At 29.4% G+C, this 18,039-nt stretch overlaps 1 protein-coding gene across 1 annotated transcript; it reads right to left on the bottom strand.

Moving 5' to 3' along the window:
• Nucleotides 1–701: 701 nt before the first annotated feature.
• LOC117174341 (nanos homolog 3) lies at nucleotides 702–17,637 on the bottom strand. Its single transcript, XM_033363380.1, has 3 exons — nucleotides 17,239–17,637; nucleotides 4,180–4,393; nucleotides 702–2,717 (listed from the first exon to the last, which is right to left on the bottom strand). Exons 1-3 carry the CDS (start codon nucleotides 17,474–17,476, stop codon nucleotides 2,570–2,572), a joined length of 600 nt encoding a protein of 199 aa, XP_033219271.1. The 5' UTR covers nucleotides 17,477–17,637; the 3' UTR covers nucleotides 702–2,569.
• Between the last annotated feature and the right edge of the window lie 402 nt (nucleotides 17,638–18,039).

Below are 18,039 nucleotides of genomic sequence, written 5' to 3' on the forward strand. Positions count from 1 at the left end.
AAATAGGAAAACAATCCAATGTAAAATTCTTTTTTAACGCCCAATAATCAAATTGATGAAAAGAATTCCTGAAAATAAAATGAATCTAATAACCAAATTTGGAGAACCACCACAAAATGTTCCCATTGGAAACTGAAAAAAGTAACACTTCCTCCCCTCCTCGTTTTTTTTATTGTTATCTTAAATTCAAACAATCGCTTTATAAACATTGAAAATATTTTTGTAATAAAAATGTTTGATTATTTTTTAATTCTAATTTAACTTTGCTTTACACTGAGAAATTTCTTTTAAAATGTTTAAAATTGGCTTCAGGAAAAAATAGGATTGTTATAAGATAATAGGCCTTTAAAATAAAAACACAAAATTATGTATTACTAAATGTTTAATGGTTAAATACTCAATATTTGATAAACACATACACAAAGGAAAAACACTTTATAGCAGATATAAGAATATAAAAGATAATACGTACATGAAATTGTATAAAACCAAATACAAAAATAGAGTCCAAAATACTCTTACTTTGATTGTAACGGAACTTTCTGAACTGATAAAATTAATACGTTATTTATCATTAATCATTTAGGACAAATGAATTACCTTCGAGTCTAAACTTATAAACGTCTAAACTTATAAGTTTATAAAATCCATATCGTCAAACATTGGCGAGATAATTTTTAAAAAAATATTACGTACTCTTAATATCAGTAATAGCTTATGGTAGTACGTATCATATTAAATGGATACAAAAATACAGAACGAAACACGTTCGGATAATTCTTAAGACACCGTTTTTTTTGTTTACACGGACGTGATATTGTGTATTCGTTTTCGAATTATAGAGTTTTGAGAACTATGAAGAAGAATTATGACACACCAGAAAAATACTATCGGCAGAAAAAGTGTGGATGTGCTCGAATTCGTCGAAGGAATCGAATCCTTCGGTTCAGATTTTAAAATGTAAACAAACGAAGAACACCACTAACGGCATAATCCTTTGTCCCGATGACCTCCGGCGTATTTAAGCCGCAACCCAGCGACTACAGACAATTTCTCAAGTGCCATAAATCTTTCACTTCTCTGGTAACTCACAACTGAACGAAAGAAATTTGAAACTTACGGGATACATGCTTTTTAAAATGGCTTACAAAACGCATACAAATTTTAAAAGGAAAGACAAAAAATGTGGAGGTTACTTTTCCCAGATTTAGGGTCCCCATTTTTAAAACAAACTTCATTTTTAGAAAGGCCGACAACCCGAAACGAAGGCTGATTTGCTTCTTTCAAATTTAATGCATTTTGTGGGGATGATTGATTAATCGGATTGTTAATTGAGGGCACCAGCACATGATTGTCTATTTTCGTTCTCTGCATAAGTCTTTATTTACACATTAATTAAAATGGAAGTCTGAAAAAAAAATTAAGTTCACTGTGTATTGAAATTTATGCACGCGTGACTATTTGAAATATTCGAAATTTGACTTTTTGAATTTATATATATATGTAATAAATGTGGAAATATAGACTCTTGCAGAAATAATTATACATGATTTAATTTTTAACAGTAGTCGGAATTGGAATAACATGATTTAATACGGAAATGGTATAAAAAAAAGAGCTTGCGATTGCAAAAAAAAAAAAACAAGAAAACAGAATATTTATAATGTTATTTACAATTTTCTATTTTTTTTCTGCACATTAAAGATAATGTTAGTTCTGTGTGAATTTTGAACCCAAAAAAGATGTTGCTTTTCAACAAGAAAATTTAAATTAAAAGTTCGTAAAAAAGAACTTTAAAGATTAGATTTAATTTTCCATATTGTTTTTAAATGTCACGATTTTCAACAAATTGTTTAATTTGCAATCGCAAGCTGATGATTATTATACAGTTATGCATTGATTGACAATTTCTTCATTATATTGTGCAAATGTGTCTTCTTGTATGCTATTAGAATTTGGTCTGCCTTGATTGATGGGGAAACTTATGATTTTGTTTTTAAACAAAGAATCTGTAACTATTTCATAATCTATTAAACTGTAAGGCCTTGTCGAAAACATTTGTAACACTCATGATCCACGTCGTGCGATTTTGTTGCATAATGTCAAATCGATTTTTTTGGTAACTCGTCTATATAAATTTATCAAAAAAATTTCACGGTAAATTACTGTCTTAAATTATGTACATATAAACACTATAATATACAGTAAAGCATCAGGATGACAGTAAAATGTTCTTAATCTACGTAATTTCGAACTCAATTTACAAGGATTTCTATTTTTCTAAAACAGTGCGAGCGCCGAATATGTTGTAAGTTTTTAGTTATGCTCCTGCTTCTAGAAAGCAGATGAAAGCAAATCAAAAATTAACTTTTTAAACAACTCTGGAACGTTTTTAAATATAAAAAACTCTTGCATTTACGAAAATATTACATCGACTTAATCTTCAATCAATAATTCTTTTTCGATGTGAGCTCGGAATTCGTTTAAAAAACTTAATATACATAGCATTAATAAACTGTAATAAACTTTATAAAGCTTTTTAAGCATTGATCACTACGTGAATGGTGATCTATTTGGACCGACGTTTCCCCGTCGCATTCCTCAGCCCTTTTAGCGTATTTGCCACTGGTACGCTTTCTTTGTCCGTATTCTGAGGACAGTATTTGCGGGTGTGCGAATTATCACCCATCACCCCACAAATAGGGCATTGATACTTCCTACAAGCAACAAAATTTTCTTTTGTATTTATAGAACTCGGAGTTCTACATACTTTATTTTTCACTAATCAACAAAAATTTTTTTTTTACAAATAGCAAATCTAATCTGTTTCCAAACTGCTTATGATTACAGATAATATTCACAGTAAATGTAAATAATTTCGATTCCAATAAATATTTAACTTATCGGATTGCATTTACAAGATTAGATTAAATTATATTGATGGATTCAGGGGTAAAACCCAAGGTCACAATTAGCTGGAATGAATTTTTGAAGTAATGTTTGAGACAAATTTTAATTCATTTGATTACAAGCTAAAATAAGCATTTTATACTTAACTTGCCGTATTTCGTTGTTTTTCATGAAAGTAACAGAAATACATTTTTGTAAATAAAATTAATGTAAGTGCCCCATATTAAATTCAATATTAAACTCATTAAATCCCAAACTTACTAAGCAAAAATATTACAATTTTAACAAAATAGAGGATTCTCAACAAAAGCAGGTTAATTTTTTATACGAACAAAAAATTTCAGGCTAAATAATATTTGGCCCCGAAAAAAATACAAGGGAAAGTAGTTTTCGGTGGATTTTACTGATACTCATTTAGCTTGTTGTTAAGAAACTAGAAGGAATTTTCCAAAAGTTATTGGACCAACCATGACTATTTTAATTTTGCAGTGTTCTTTTCAGTTAAAAAATTAATTTTCAATATAAAAAAACGAATTTTTAAACAAAAAGATGCATTTTCAAACTAAGTTTAATTTTACATAAAAGATTAATTTTTAACTAAAAATGATTAATTGTCCGCTGTAAGAGATAAGTTTTTATCAAAAGAGTTACATAATTAAGTGCATTTTTAAGAAGTACCAACAAAAATGTTGAATTTTCAATCAAATAGTCGAAATTTCGAACATAAAAGTGTAAACTGCAACAAAAAAATAATATATTTTTCAACCAAATAGTTAAATTTTCATATAAAAAAGACGAATTTGATTTTAAGAAATTTGAACTTGTAACAAAAACGTTCATTTTCAAATCTACCAAAAATGCTAAATTTTCTATTTAAAAAAGACTTATGGTCAATAAAACAATGCAATTTTCGATTAAGAAATATGACTTTTCAACCAATTAGCCTTTTCCTTCTCAAATTAGGGAAATTGAAAACATTCAAGCGATTAGAAGCAAAGTTATTTAAAATTGGTCAATACTACAATGTTACTACAATGTTTGAAAAATCTTTGTTATAGAAAGAAAAATTAATGTACCTCGTAAGTCGTGAAAACAGTCAAATTAAAATTTGTTTAAAATTTAACAATGTTAATATGAGAGAATTTCGACGAGAAATTGTATTTAAAATAATTATTTAGAAAAGTCTATAGAATATTAATATTTAGTATTCCTATTTAATACTTACTTACGACGAAAATTAATTCGTTATGAAATTATTTAATTATTTACCTTAGAATCGGACACTTGACTTTTCCATCGGCGTCTTTTAAAATATGACCTTTGTATGTTTCCGTGGTCTCACCATTATTCTTACAGAATACGCATTCTGTTGGCAAAGGTTTCTTATTCTTTCTCCTCCTAGAAATCAGTGGTTTCTGCACTTCTTCTTCTGGAGGAAGATACTCAGTATCTTTTCCATTATTCTTGAAATCCTCCATTATATCTGCTCAAACAGAAAACCGTTTGTCGTTTTTACAACAAAGTTTAAGTTTAAAGCTAATTACAAACTTTGTAAATGGAAAGGGTTCATAATGCAGAATAAAATTTTAACCTGTTAACCGCAGGGGAGGGGGGGGGGGCTCGATTTGACCCAGGCCGAAATTTCAAATCGGTGCCATTTGCAAACCAAGCAAGAGCACAGGTCGCTTTATCTTTCAGTCAGCTTTAGATATAGCTGCTATAGAGCAGCGATTCCCAAACTTTTTATGCACTTTCTGGGGAGCGGCAGGGGCCCCACCCCCAATTTTTTCACAATAATGGAACCCAAGTGAGACACTGGACGCTAGTCGTTCGTGCTCAGTTGCTTGCTTCGCTGACCTTTTCGTTGTTAGAAAATTAGAGCCGGTTGAGAAAAATGAAAAGTTGGTTAACTATTAATCAATAGAATTTTAATTAGTTCCGCTAGATTCGCTAGATTATCAAATAAACGTTAAAAAAAGGTAGAAGAAAATCGGATAATAACTTCAAGAGTTATCGCACTTTTGTTGCATTCACAAGATTTGTAAATATTTCATTTATTAGTTCGGATATTAACCGATTTTCAAAAACTTTATTTTCATTTTCTTTAAATTATATCACGAAATTCATTCAGCCAATTAAAATTTAATTGAGCTAAGTCTTTATAATTTCAGTTATTGCAAGTTCATAACAATGAAAGGGTCATTCGTGATAGGAACACGAAAGTCGAGGAAAGTAGCCTTCTGCTCGCAACGGGGAGCCTGCCTAGCTGCCCGGCCCAGAGTGGCATCCCCCTGCCGGCGGCAGCCTCATCGGCCGGTGGCAGGGGGATGCCACCCCGGGCCGGGCAGGCCTCGAGGGGGAAGCCAGTCTGAGCCCAGCCACTCAGCAGCCCCCCCGCTATGAGGACCCTTTCATTGTCATGAAATTTAAGGCTGTTTCAATAACTAAAATCCTAAAGATATGGCTCAATTCAATTCTAATTACCTGAATCATTTTCCTGATGTAATTTTAAGAAAATGAAAAAAAAGTTGATGAAAATCGGTTAACATTTCGAGTAATTAAGTATATCGTTAAGAACACGCAAAATTACAAGAACTGTTAACTGGCTTTGAAGATATTAACCGATTTTTATCAACTTTCTTTTCATTTGCTTAAAATTGGATTAGGAAATTGATTCAACTAATTGAAATTTAATTTATTAACATATTAACACATTTTTATTTTTCTCAACCGGTTCTAATTCTCTCGCGTGAAGCATGGTGTGTCAAGCAGTGAAGCAGTCAAGTGTCCCCCCTTGGCGACAGGGTATTGTGAAAAAATGTGAGGGTGGCGGCCCTGCCGCTCCCCAGAAAGTGCATAAAAAGTTTGGGAATCGCTGGAGTATAGGGTGCAGTCAGAGTGCAGTTTAGGTCGATTTGAGCCCCCCCCCCCCGGGTTTACGTATGTATTTCGACAGATGACACTTGATGTACATTCACTATTTTTCTTTTTTTTTCTGTACCAGCGAAAGTAAGGTGAATGCACTTATTACTCCTTATAAGTCAAAGTATAAAAAAACATTATTTATTACATTTTAATAAAGTTAGAGCGATAATAGGAGCACGAACGATAACAGATGCATTTACCGTAAGACTTAAATTTATATTATTTCAACAAAAAAAATCATGGTCTTCTGTGTACATATTTATATTAAAAAAAATAATTTTTGGTTACTAAATAAATGGTTTTGCATAGAACAGTGCGTATTATTCTATCAAAACCTCCTACTTTCATACCTAAAATAATGCACGAGTTCATGTTCAAAATTAACGGTCAATTCCGACAAAAATTCTTGCAACATTTTTTCATTGAAAGACACACTCTTCCCCTTTAATTTCGTTTTTGAACAGTTTAATTTCGTTCATTTGTCTCGAAGAGTTATGAATTTTTGAAAAAAAAAACTTTTTTCTGAGTTTATTTGTTTATTGTTAATTGTATCAACAATAATTTTAAAAAACACACATTTTGCAAAATTGTACCGTTAAGTAGAAGGTTCAAACAAGAACCATGAATTTTTCAGATTTTTAGGAACACCTTTTTGATTTTTTTTTTAAAGCATTGGGTCGAATCGACCCCCCCCCCCATGGTTAAATGGTGCAAAAAAATCCCTACGGTTAACGGGTTAATTCTCTCGAAATTATAAATGAGTTACACGAGAGTTGCTATTTTGTTAGAATGTTGAAAGAAAGTATAATATTTTATAATTCTTGTTTACAAATTAATATTACTCAATCTCATTTTCTCGTTGGAGTTAGTTGAAGCGGCAGAACATAAAAGATCTCGATATCTAAAACAAACATGAGCACGTGGCTATCTTTTAGATTAAAAACTTATAAACAAATTTTTATACTATTCTGATTGAAGAGCCGCTTGTGTAAGATCTTTGGAACATTTACCATGTCTATTGGAATCTAAATTAGAGTTGCTACGGAATTCAAACAATTCTGATTAATCTGATCATATTATTATGAATTTTGTGAGATTACGTATAATACTATTATTTTTATAAGGAAGAAAAATCAATTAAGTTTTACTACGAAAATTAAAAATTTTGCACAAACACTATACTAAAATAATTATCAGGACAGAGCAACAAATTGCAAAATAAATCATTAAAAAAAAATTCCATAAAATTATGAATATTTAAATAAAACACTTGATGTGAAAACACAATATGTGATAAAAATAAAGAATTTTTAGCAAGAGTTTAATCTTCAAACATTTCCCGCCTAAAAGATAAATTTTCGGCTAAAATAATAAAAACGACTGGAATACTTTGTCTTTTAACCAAAAAGAACCATTTTTAAACGAGGAAATTAACTTTTTTATAAACATAACTTTTGGAAAGAAATCGATTTTTTAACATAATATGCGAATTGTTAACGAAATAGTATTTTCAAGTTACAAAGACAAATTTGAATTTTCCATTAAAAATCTAATTCTTAATAACAAACAAAAAACTTGAAGTAGTTTCTTTTTTATTTAAATTGTGACGAATTCTGACTTGGAACACAGATTTTTTAAACAACTTCATTTTTCATTCGAACTCTAATACTTTGAAAAAGATCCCGTTCCATTTGAAAAATTCCCTGTTCCAAGTGAAACTATATTTGTTCACGGAAACTCCCCGTTTTAGAATAAAAACGACAATTATTTACTAAATTTCCTTGTTCAAGTCAGGATAAATGAGAAGTAAGCGAATAAAACTTGATAAATCCATTTGTTGAAATGGATTTAGAAAATGATTGTTTCTATATGTTATATTAAATATCATAAATTTGAATATCAAACTCTAGTCAGACAAAAAAATCTCCGAGCAAAAAATTGCAGAATGTTTTTCTTATATTGAAAAAAAATAACAATTCTTTCTCCAATAAAGTATAGAGTACAATGTACAAAATCAGATTCAAGGAACGTTACATTTTTTTAATATTATGATAAGCTCCCTTTTTAATAAATAAGAAACCGGTTATTTCTCGGGTTTTCACGGTAAAATGGTTAATTTTCTAGGCTAAGTCAAGTACATTAGTATATTCTATATTCAAATGTCAAAAAATAAGTAAATACTATTGAAAAAATGGTAAATTGCCATTTAGAATCCGTAACCTAAAAAACTAAAATGAAATTGTATAAATAAAATAATAAACAATAAAGCCTCGCGACTGTTGATTCTATTACTTTTCTAGATTGCGTATTCTGTATTGCAGAGCAATCCAGTCGATTGTTAGGTAAATAGCTTTCATTAGCTGTAGGGATTCCTTTAAGGATGTACACTACGTACAATCAATCTCAAAAGTAGCCTATCTTTAAAATGATTTGTAAAATCGATCAAAAAGATCTATTATTAGCTTCTGGAAATCTTGATGGAGGCTTCTGAGCACACTTCAAAAAAAAAAAGTTTAAGTTAAAATTGTTTATTTCGCATTAGTTATTTAAAGGTTTAAGTTTTTTCTGTCACCTTAGGTAAAAGTTAAATTTTTTTTTTAATCCTAATGATGAAGGCCTCATTTTATTCTTTGTAGGATTCTCTACAATTCTATTTGAGTGGTGTTTATTAAAATTTAAACTACGATTGTTTATAACAATAATAACTTTATAATTTCTTAATTTAAAAAAAAAATCAAATCAGCCCGAATATAGAAATTTAGAGAATTCTTCCAAGAATACAATAAGAAAGTGACCATTAGGATCAAATAACAATTGCAAATTTTCCCTAAAGAGAAAGGAAAAACTAAACCTTCAAATAACTATCGTTAAATAATCAATTTTAACCTGAATTTTGTTTCTGAAGGGACTATATAGAAGCCTCCATCAAAATATACAGAAAATAATGATAAATCTTTCATTGTTGACTTTATAAATCATAAAAAATGTGTGATTTTAAAAAAGTATGTGAAATTACATCCTCTAGCGATGTAAATAAAAGGACCCTCGAACAGCAGTGTAAAATATTACACACTCGATAAAAATAAAATTATACATTCCCTCGTACTAACTTTACATGCAGAAGGGAACATTCAGTCGCAGCGTGTAAAAATACCATGCGTCGGTAAAATCACTTTCCTGTGATTGAAAATTACATCGAGATTTTTAATTTTACCAAAGATCTTTAATTTTACCCTGGCGGAAACTAAAATTTTTGATTTATAATTAATTTTTTTTTCTAATTTTTAATTAATAATTAAGGGCATGTGATACTTAGAAAATTGTCGCTTTTACCAGTTTTAGGTTCCCCCGGCTTTTTTCTAGAATAAAAAATATTTTTTCTTAAAAATTTGGGAAATGACAGCGAACATGCTAACGGACTTCCCCGCACACTTTTTTTGTGGATTAATTCAAAAAAGTTTTAATTTAGCAAAATGTGATTCATTTGCATAGCGCTTAGGAAATAGTATCGATTTTTCCAGCGTTATATTCCCCCGGCTTTTTCCCTAAGATAAGAAATATTTTGCCTTCAAAATCTGGGAAATGATAGCGAACATGCTAACGGACGTCCTCACACACTTTTTTTTTGTGTTTTTCTTATCAAAAAATTTTTGATATTGCTAACAACGTGCGTGTATACTTCGAGGATTACAATTCACCCAAGCGTTATCGGAAAGGAAGAGATGAAAAACGACGTAACCTCAAAATAATGCATATGCATAAAATTTTTATTTAGCACAATAAATTTTTTTGTTATTATCCCTCAAAAAAGAGTCTGGGGACGTCCGTTATGATATTTTATAGCATCTCCGACTTCAGTTTTTAAAAATTTTCATTTTTGTGGAAAAAAAGCCGGGGAAACTATGAGTATCACATGCCCTTAATTATATAATATGTGAATACGAAAGCGTTTCTCGTGTTCGTTGTTTATCGATGCCTTCATCCTTCAATTTTGCAGCATTTTTATTCTTAATGTGAGGAAATTGACAGCTATGTTCAACTTTTTTGACAGCTTTCACACAAAAATAGACCGAATTCGAGCTAGTCCTATTTTGCATTTTACATTTTCTGCTATTGGAACGGAAAAAATGCGGTTATACAAAATGTATATTTCATACTTTTGTTACGTAATATTTAAACATGAAAAAAATACGCGTAGTGTCTTATGTGTTTTAGGTAAGTGGTAACGTGTCCGGCCTGTGTTTCTTCAATCTCCGTGAAATTCTACGAAGTTTGAGCTTCGAGTGTTCGAAACCTGTCGCCCTGATAAATTTTATTTTATTCTTTCACATAATGAAATTTACACTTTCGCGTGTAAAATTATCGGCCGAATTGGAATATCACAACAGATTCGTAAAGTTACTCCGATACACGAGGGTCCTTTTATTTACATCCACCAGAGATGTAAAATTCAATAGATTTTTTTTACAGTGTAGGGAACTTTTGAGATTGATTGACGTAGTGTACATCCTTAAATTCTTTGAGATTCCGTGAAATAGCTTGAAATATTTTAAATACCATAAAAATCGCTTATAAATCGTAGAAATTCCATAAAATCTCTAAAAAGGTAACCGACTTTTTACGAAGACGGCACAATGAAGTTGGTAAAAAGATAGCCCAAACGGGGCTTACTTGTCAACCCAATATTTTTATCATGCGCGTTCAAGTCTCCTCACTCGAGTACATCATTGAAGTGATACATCATTGAAGTCGCTGAACTATTATTTAAAAATTAAGAGAACTTTTCAAGATGCAGCAGAATTAAAATTTTTCACATTCTCCAATTTGTTTAATTTACATTTTTAAAGGGAGAAGACAAATCATAATTATACAACTCAATTTAATCAGTACATTAAATTTAAAAACCTTAAAATGTTGTAGCATTATTGCAATAAAAAATTAGAATACTTGAACGTAACTAAATTAAACAACAATCCTAATGAGCGTGACATAAAATTCGTAAATTGCCGCTAAATCATTAGAAAATTCGCATTCGGGAGGGGGCATCATAAGGTAGCACAGCCTGCATGCAGAGCTTTGTTTACATTTGGAAGTATCGCCTTGAACTTAATAATATTAGAATTGGAATTTAATAAAGATTGATACCAGATTTCAAATACTACAATGCTAGGTGCAATTAGCCTTTGAAAATTATAAATGTTTAACGTAATAATAAATATTATTTTCAATTGTTGCATCTTCATCATTTAAATTTGAAACAGTTTAATTATGAATGTTTGAATTTAAAATTACTTGATTTAATGCTTTTTAAATAATTTCACTATGTAATTAGTCGACTGTCAACGTTTTAAATTTGAATTAAAAAATCCTTTAATTACAAGCTACATAACCTCAAGGTTTTATTTACAAAACATTTCCAAAACTGGAAGCAAAAAAAAAAGAGAATGTAGTAAAAATTATTACAAAAGTGAGAAAAGGGACAAAATTTTTGAATAGTCCCAACATTTAATAAATTTCCTAAGTCTAGAAGGAAACCAGAGGCAAAAAAGGCTTTAGTTATGTTTGACCCTTGAAAGTATGACATAAATTTGTTGAATATACCCCCCCCCCCCACATTTAACATGTACCTAATGGTGTCACGAGGGCCGAGTCAAGGCTTACCAACTCAACCCCTCTCTCACACAAAGGACGTCCGTCATTGACGAAACATCTCTTCACTTAACGCTGGGATTGACAGTACATATTGCGATTCAGTTGCCAGAATGAGAAATCAGTAAAATTAAGAACAAAGTTATTCTTATAAGCTAAGTGAATCTTTGAAACACGAACAATTATTAGGGTGGCCGGAAAACTTCTCAAAATTTATGACTTACCTGAGCAATTTTTTATGATCATACAAAGAGCAGCAACTTAATCTGTTAACATGTTCAACACAGAATTTTTTAGAAGCAGAAAAAGAATCTTCAGACTTTATTTAAAAAATTACAAGCTTATTTTTTTTTAAGCAATAAAAACCGGTTCTGCCATAACAGGTGAATCTTGGACAACAAACGACGAATTTTCAACAAAACAGTTGAATTTTCGATCAAAAATATTAATTCTCCACAAAATACATCAAATTCCAAACCAGTATGTAGTTGTCTTTCATAAAAATAAATTTTTCAATCAAAAACGGAAAGGTCAATTTAGAGTAAGAAAATTAATTTTCAATAAAAAAAGAAGGAATTTTGAACAAAACAGGCTAATTTTTAGATGCAAAGACAAATTTCTATCAAAGATTTTTTTAGTCAAGAAAGAAAAAAGATGTAATTTAAATTGTTGAACTTTCCAAGCCAAAAGACGAAGTTTCTTGGAAAGCAGTCGAATTTGCAACCTGTCTCTTGATTATAGAAAAAGGTGAGTACTGGGGGATAACAAGATTGAAGGAATTAAAAAAAATAATACTTCCTAAAAAAAGGGCAGAAAAAAAGGTTCAATGAACTCGATACTATCTCAGGCCTGTTTTCAACCAGAAAATAGGCATTTTGTTAAAAAAATGCGGTTTCCAACGGAACATTTGCTTTATTACATAAAAAAAAATTTGAACAGAATAATTGAATCCTCAAAGAAGATTAATTTTTAATCAAACAGTTACATTTAAAGTCAAATTTTCATCCACGAGAGATTTCAGTTGAATTTTCAACCAAATATATTTAATCAGCGAGAGGGAGAAGCTATAAAAACAATATAAATACAAATACAAGGCAAATCATTTATATACTGACAAAAATATTATATTTCAGGGTGTCCGCAAAACGTTTTCAAAATTCCCTATAATGTTGTCCTATACAATTTTTTATTTTCACTGATCATTAAAAAATTTTAAATTTATTATCCTTCACGTTGTTCACAGTTCTTCTTACAGAAATTTCCTGACTTTTTGCAAGATTTTTCAAAATCCGTGACTTTTCGCTGTACAATAAAATAAAAATCAATTTTTTTTAAATTAAAGTTGTACTGTTAAATTTGAAATTTCTTTAGTTTCGAACGAAGAAACTTAACATTATTTTGTTTGAAGAACAAAATTATCCTTCTTAAACCGGGTAAAAATTGAGGCGATATTTGCTTTTTCAGAACGATTTCCTCGATACCAGGGTGACTAATTATTAGTCGAATTTAAATTCCCGGATTTTTTCCGACCACATTCTTTTAGGACTAATTCCAAGACATCTTTGTAATTTGGCAATTATTTATTTACACATATAAGTTCTATGATTACACCACCTGTTTACCGAGGATTGCGAAGTCTTTTCAATGCTAATTATATTTTGATGTATTATTTTTTCTCTTAAATGGCCTGAGAGTTATCGTTATTCTTGATAAAATGAACCAGGATGAAGTCATTTTGGCAACTTTTTAAGAAGATATTGCACAAATATTGTAAAATTCAATGTTTCCTTCAGAAATAAATTTAATATAATTTCAAATTCCTGGTCATTTCCCGTTTTTTTTCTGGTCAAGTTTTTCAATTTTTCCGGTCAACCAAAGTAACATAATATTTGCCGCGAAACGCAAACATTTATTTTAATTCGCGACGTTCATTCTAAACATCCTTTAACACAACAGGGAAAACTGATTGCAAAATAAATGAACGTTTAAACAAGGATCTCTATTTTCCAGTCGAAAATATAAATTTTTAATGAAATATTTCAATTTAAAAAATAACTTACTTATCAATTTTGAACTAAAATTATGAATCTTTGACTGTAACAGTTAAATTTTATATCAAAAATTAATTTTTATTTAAAAAGATAAATTATTATCAAAAAATTGTATAATTAAATTTTTAATTCAAAAAATTATGGTAGAACCAAACAGATGAATTTTTAACAAACTATGGATTATTTAATTGGCTCAAGTTAAATTTATGTTTAAAAATTACTTTCCACAAAACAAAAAAATAAATTACTAATTTTCAACCACAATAATTGAATAATTACATTTTTGGCCAAAGAATTAATGTTCAACCAAAGAGATTAATTTTTTACTAAAATTATGGAATATTACATTGGAATAATAGTTACATTATCAGTTAAAAATTCCTTTTCATCCTAAGGAAGAACAAGTTTTCAATCAAATAGTTCATTTTTTAACCAAATGAATTTTTAATTAAAATTATTATTCTTCCAAACAAAAAAATTAATTTAGAACAAGAGTTTAACTTTCAACCAGGTAATTTCATTTCCAACCTGAAGGATGAATTTTCAACTAAAATGATAAATACTTATCTGAAATACTTGAATTTATAACAGAAAAGAATTTTTAAAGAACAAGATTAAAGATAATTTTTTACGATTCTATTTTTTAACACTATACCTTTAGTTGAATTTTAAACTAGAAAAGATCCATTTTCAAACAAAAACAGAACAGTTCAATTTTTAGTTGAAGAAATTAGCTTTCAACCTAACTGATACATTTTCAACTAAAATGATGAATCTTTAACTGGAATAGTTGAATTGCATACCGAAAAGAACTTCCAACCATAAAGATTAATTTCCTACAAAAGACAAATTTTTCACAAAGAAAATAAATTTTCAAACGAATAGTTAATTTTTTAAATAAAAAATTGCAACCAAATATTTGAACTTACGAATAATATAAACTAAAAGTCTATATTGTTCAAAATTGATTAATTGCTAAGCAGTGTAAAAAAATAATTGAAGAAATAAATATTTTGTTACTTCCCTTTGTTAGAATTTGATACGTTTATTTTCTATGCCGCTCAATGTCGGGTTTAGGCGAAGTACCTATACATAACCGTTATGTTTATACCTCAAGTTGTTTTGTTTACCTCTGAAGCATAGATAGAATTCTGTTCGTCGAACACTCTTCCACACATTTGTGCATATAGTCAAGGATGACCTTTATGTTCATAATTCTGGGTAACATCACAAATTTCGAATTTATCAACACTTGTCTCAAATTACACAGGAATTGAAATTAGAAAAGAAGAAATAAAGTAAATTCCAAAAAATAGTCTAAAACGGCGGAGTTATTTTTTTGAACAATATGAACTCAGCAATTTTAGATTTTTTTGTTTGAATTTACTGATTTTTTGTATACTTCCAAAAAAAAAGCATGAATTTAATTTATGGGAAATCCAAAATTTCCCCATTTCATTTAAATGAGATTTTACAGTGCCCGGTGGCACGTGTTAATATTTGAATTTTGAAAAAAAAATTAATTTTCTCTACCCTAATATATACTTGAATTGAATTAAATGTTGGTATAATTTCTTTTATCTAAATTGAAGTATTAAAAATATTCAGTTTTCTTGAATGTGTGATTATTTTTTTCTAGCTTCTTGAGATTCATCTGATCAATAATCAGGATGGTCACTGAAACCTTAGAAAAAATTTCTTGTAATTTTCTAACGTTAACAAATAAATTATTAATTAAAACTTAACTTTCAATCGGTTGGACAAACTTTATCATTACGAATTACAATACATCTGTCAAAAAATAAAATCATTATAATTTTCTGTTTTAAAAAATTCCCGATTTTCCGCGCCAGCTAATTTTCAACTTGTTGTTTGATAGATCTCCATAAAATTGTGAAATAAATCAAAAGTAGTATATGCGTCTTAAAAAATTTTTTCCGTAGATGAATTTTCTATTCTGGCAAATTTAATCACGATACATTAATATTCCAAGTTTGCTACAAAATTCCAATATCGAAACTTCCTGACCAGTTTTTCATTTTCCCTGATACAAACGACATTAATCCTAGGAAATCATTAATTTTAATACAAAAAAGGTTTCAGTTTCGAAATTTAATTTAATCACTTTTAGTTGCAACTGTTACACAAATTTTTATAATAGGCCAACCACAAACTACGTAAAACATACGTAAAATAAATTAATTTTCTTTAACCAAGAAAGACAAAAAAGTTGATTCTGAATAAATAACGCAAGAATTAAATTTTCAGTTCAAACAATGAATTTTCAAGAATAAAAAAACAGTTAAATTTTATATCACTGATGAATCTTCTAGAAAAAAAAAATCTCAAAGAGAAGTTTAGCACTCGGTATTTCTAACAAAAAATTTTAACTTAGAACTTTTAATCGAAAACTCCCAAAAAAACGAAAAAAAGATTTTTCAATAAATTAGATGAATCCTTCAGCAAAACTATGAATTTTCAACGAAGAAAGATTTTCAAGTCAAAGCTGAAAAAAATGCCACCTGAAATGTGGAAGTTCTGAGATAAAAATACGATGTTTTTGCAGAAATATATATTTTCAACAAAAAAAAGTTAATTTTCAATACAAAAATATTAATTTTCCACCAAAATAATTAACTTTTCAACCTAAAATCACATAAATGAAGTTTAAAAAAAAACCAGTAGTTTTCAAGCATAAGCGGAATTTGAAGTTACAACAAAAAGAAGAATTTTTAACTAAATAGTTAAGATTTTCAACCGAAGAAATGAATTTTTAACCAAAAAGATGAAAGTTAAACTAATGACATTACTTTTCTAAAAAAAAAAAAAACACGATTTTTTAACCAAATAATTGAGGTTTTCAATGAAGACTTTCCTATAAAAAAGATAAATTTTCAACAAAATACATCAATTCTTAACCAAATATTTGAAAAAAATAGTATACCAAAGAAATAAATTTCCAGACAAAAAGATTCCTTAGTCATCAAGAAGATTAATATTCTCTAAAAATGTATGTTAAAACTCTATGTCAACCAAAACGAGCAAAACTGCAGAATGTTCAAGATGTTGAACTTTTCACGTTTTCCTTGACCAGTTTCAAATTCCCAAGCTTTTATTTAAAAAAAAGGTAATTTTCAGTAAAAAAAAATTTTTTTAATCACGGTAAAATTATATAGATCAAACTAAACAATAAATAAGACAATTCGTCACTAAAAGATATTCAATTTGTAAACTGGCACTTGCAACATATCATTTTTACAAGAAGTTTATTGGATTACTTGACTACACAATTTTTGCATTTCCGTTCATTTCATAAAAATGTTTCTAAGTAAACGCTGAAATCTCTACAAAAATAAGTATCTACTTTACAAAAAAATGTCTAAATGTCTCTATTACAATACATAAAATTAACTTCGAAAAATCTGGAATGTCTTAACATTCTATTAGAAGCGTGGCCTAAAAATATTGTGCATTATCACTTTTGATCGCGTCATAAAATCTGAATTTTTAGCTGACACAAAGCTAGCGATTGATAATTACCTCAAAAATCTAAGTCGCGAAAGAAAAGATCACAAGAAATGTACGATAAATGCAAAAATATTTGACTATCCAGAATTATTATCCCAGAAGTCCATCAAGCAAAACGGGTAGAAACATTCACGAAAAAACAACTGAATGGAAATCGAAACACACTGTTACTCACCATTTTCGTTTTTTTCTTCTGTTTCATCACCAAGATTTAGCGTCAGATTAGTTTCTGCAAAAAGACGATTTATCTCGTCTTCTAAACTTTTGTGCAAAGGAAAAAATTGCGCGGTTGGTGACTCTATCCCAGAGGATCCCCCCGACCAGTACGCCGCCGTGTATGAAGTATTTTTTCGCTGAATAGGAGTACTAGTCGCGAAATTTGACTGCGGGATAATAATAACGTACTTCATCATCTTGACTAAAAAAATGTCGAAGTCGCACAACCGAAATTTAGGATAAATTGTCAAAATATAACACGAATCATATAAACAACCAAACGCCACGAAATCTTCTGATCTTCTGTTGCTTTGAGATTTGCGGACCGGCCGGCGAAGTTTGAACCAAACCGTTTCAACTGAGGAAGAACCACCCCTAAGTGGTGGGAGCGAAGTGGAAGACACAGCCAATCGGAGAATCAGTACCATGATTCCTGGAATATGAAGCCTAATTCTAAAAGTGAGACATCCGTTAAATTAAAGGAATAATAGAGTTTATAGGTCCAATTTTTCAGTCTGCAAGTCCTTTTATTATTTTCTGAATTTAATTAGTAAATAGGTGATAAAATAAAATGAACATTTTTGGCAAAATGGATCTTACACATATTGCAAAATAGAGCGAATTTTGACCAATCAGGAAATTCAAAAGAGTAAATTAAGGAGTAGAGACCGAAGACAAAGACGATTGGTTTGAATGTCAACAACATGATCATCACTCATCAATATCAGAAGTCTCAGAATTCTCCCCAAAATTTCTTCGA

Source organism: Belonocnema kinseyi, chromosome 6 (genome assembly GCF_010883055.1).
Source record: "Belonocnema kinseyi isolate 2016_QV_RU_SX_M_011 chromosome 6, B_treatae_v1, whole genome shotgun sequence".
In the NCBI taxonomy this organism is placed as follows: Eukaryota; Metazoa; Arthropoda; class Insecta; order Hymenoptera; family Cynipidae; genus Belonocnema; species Belonocnema kinseyi.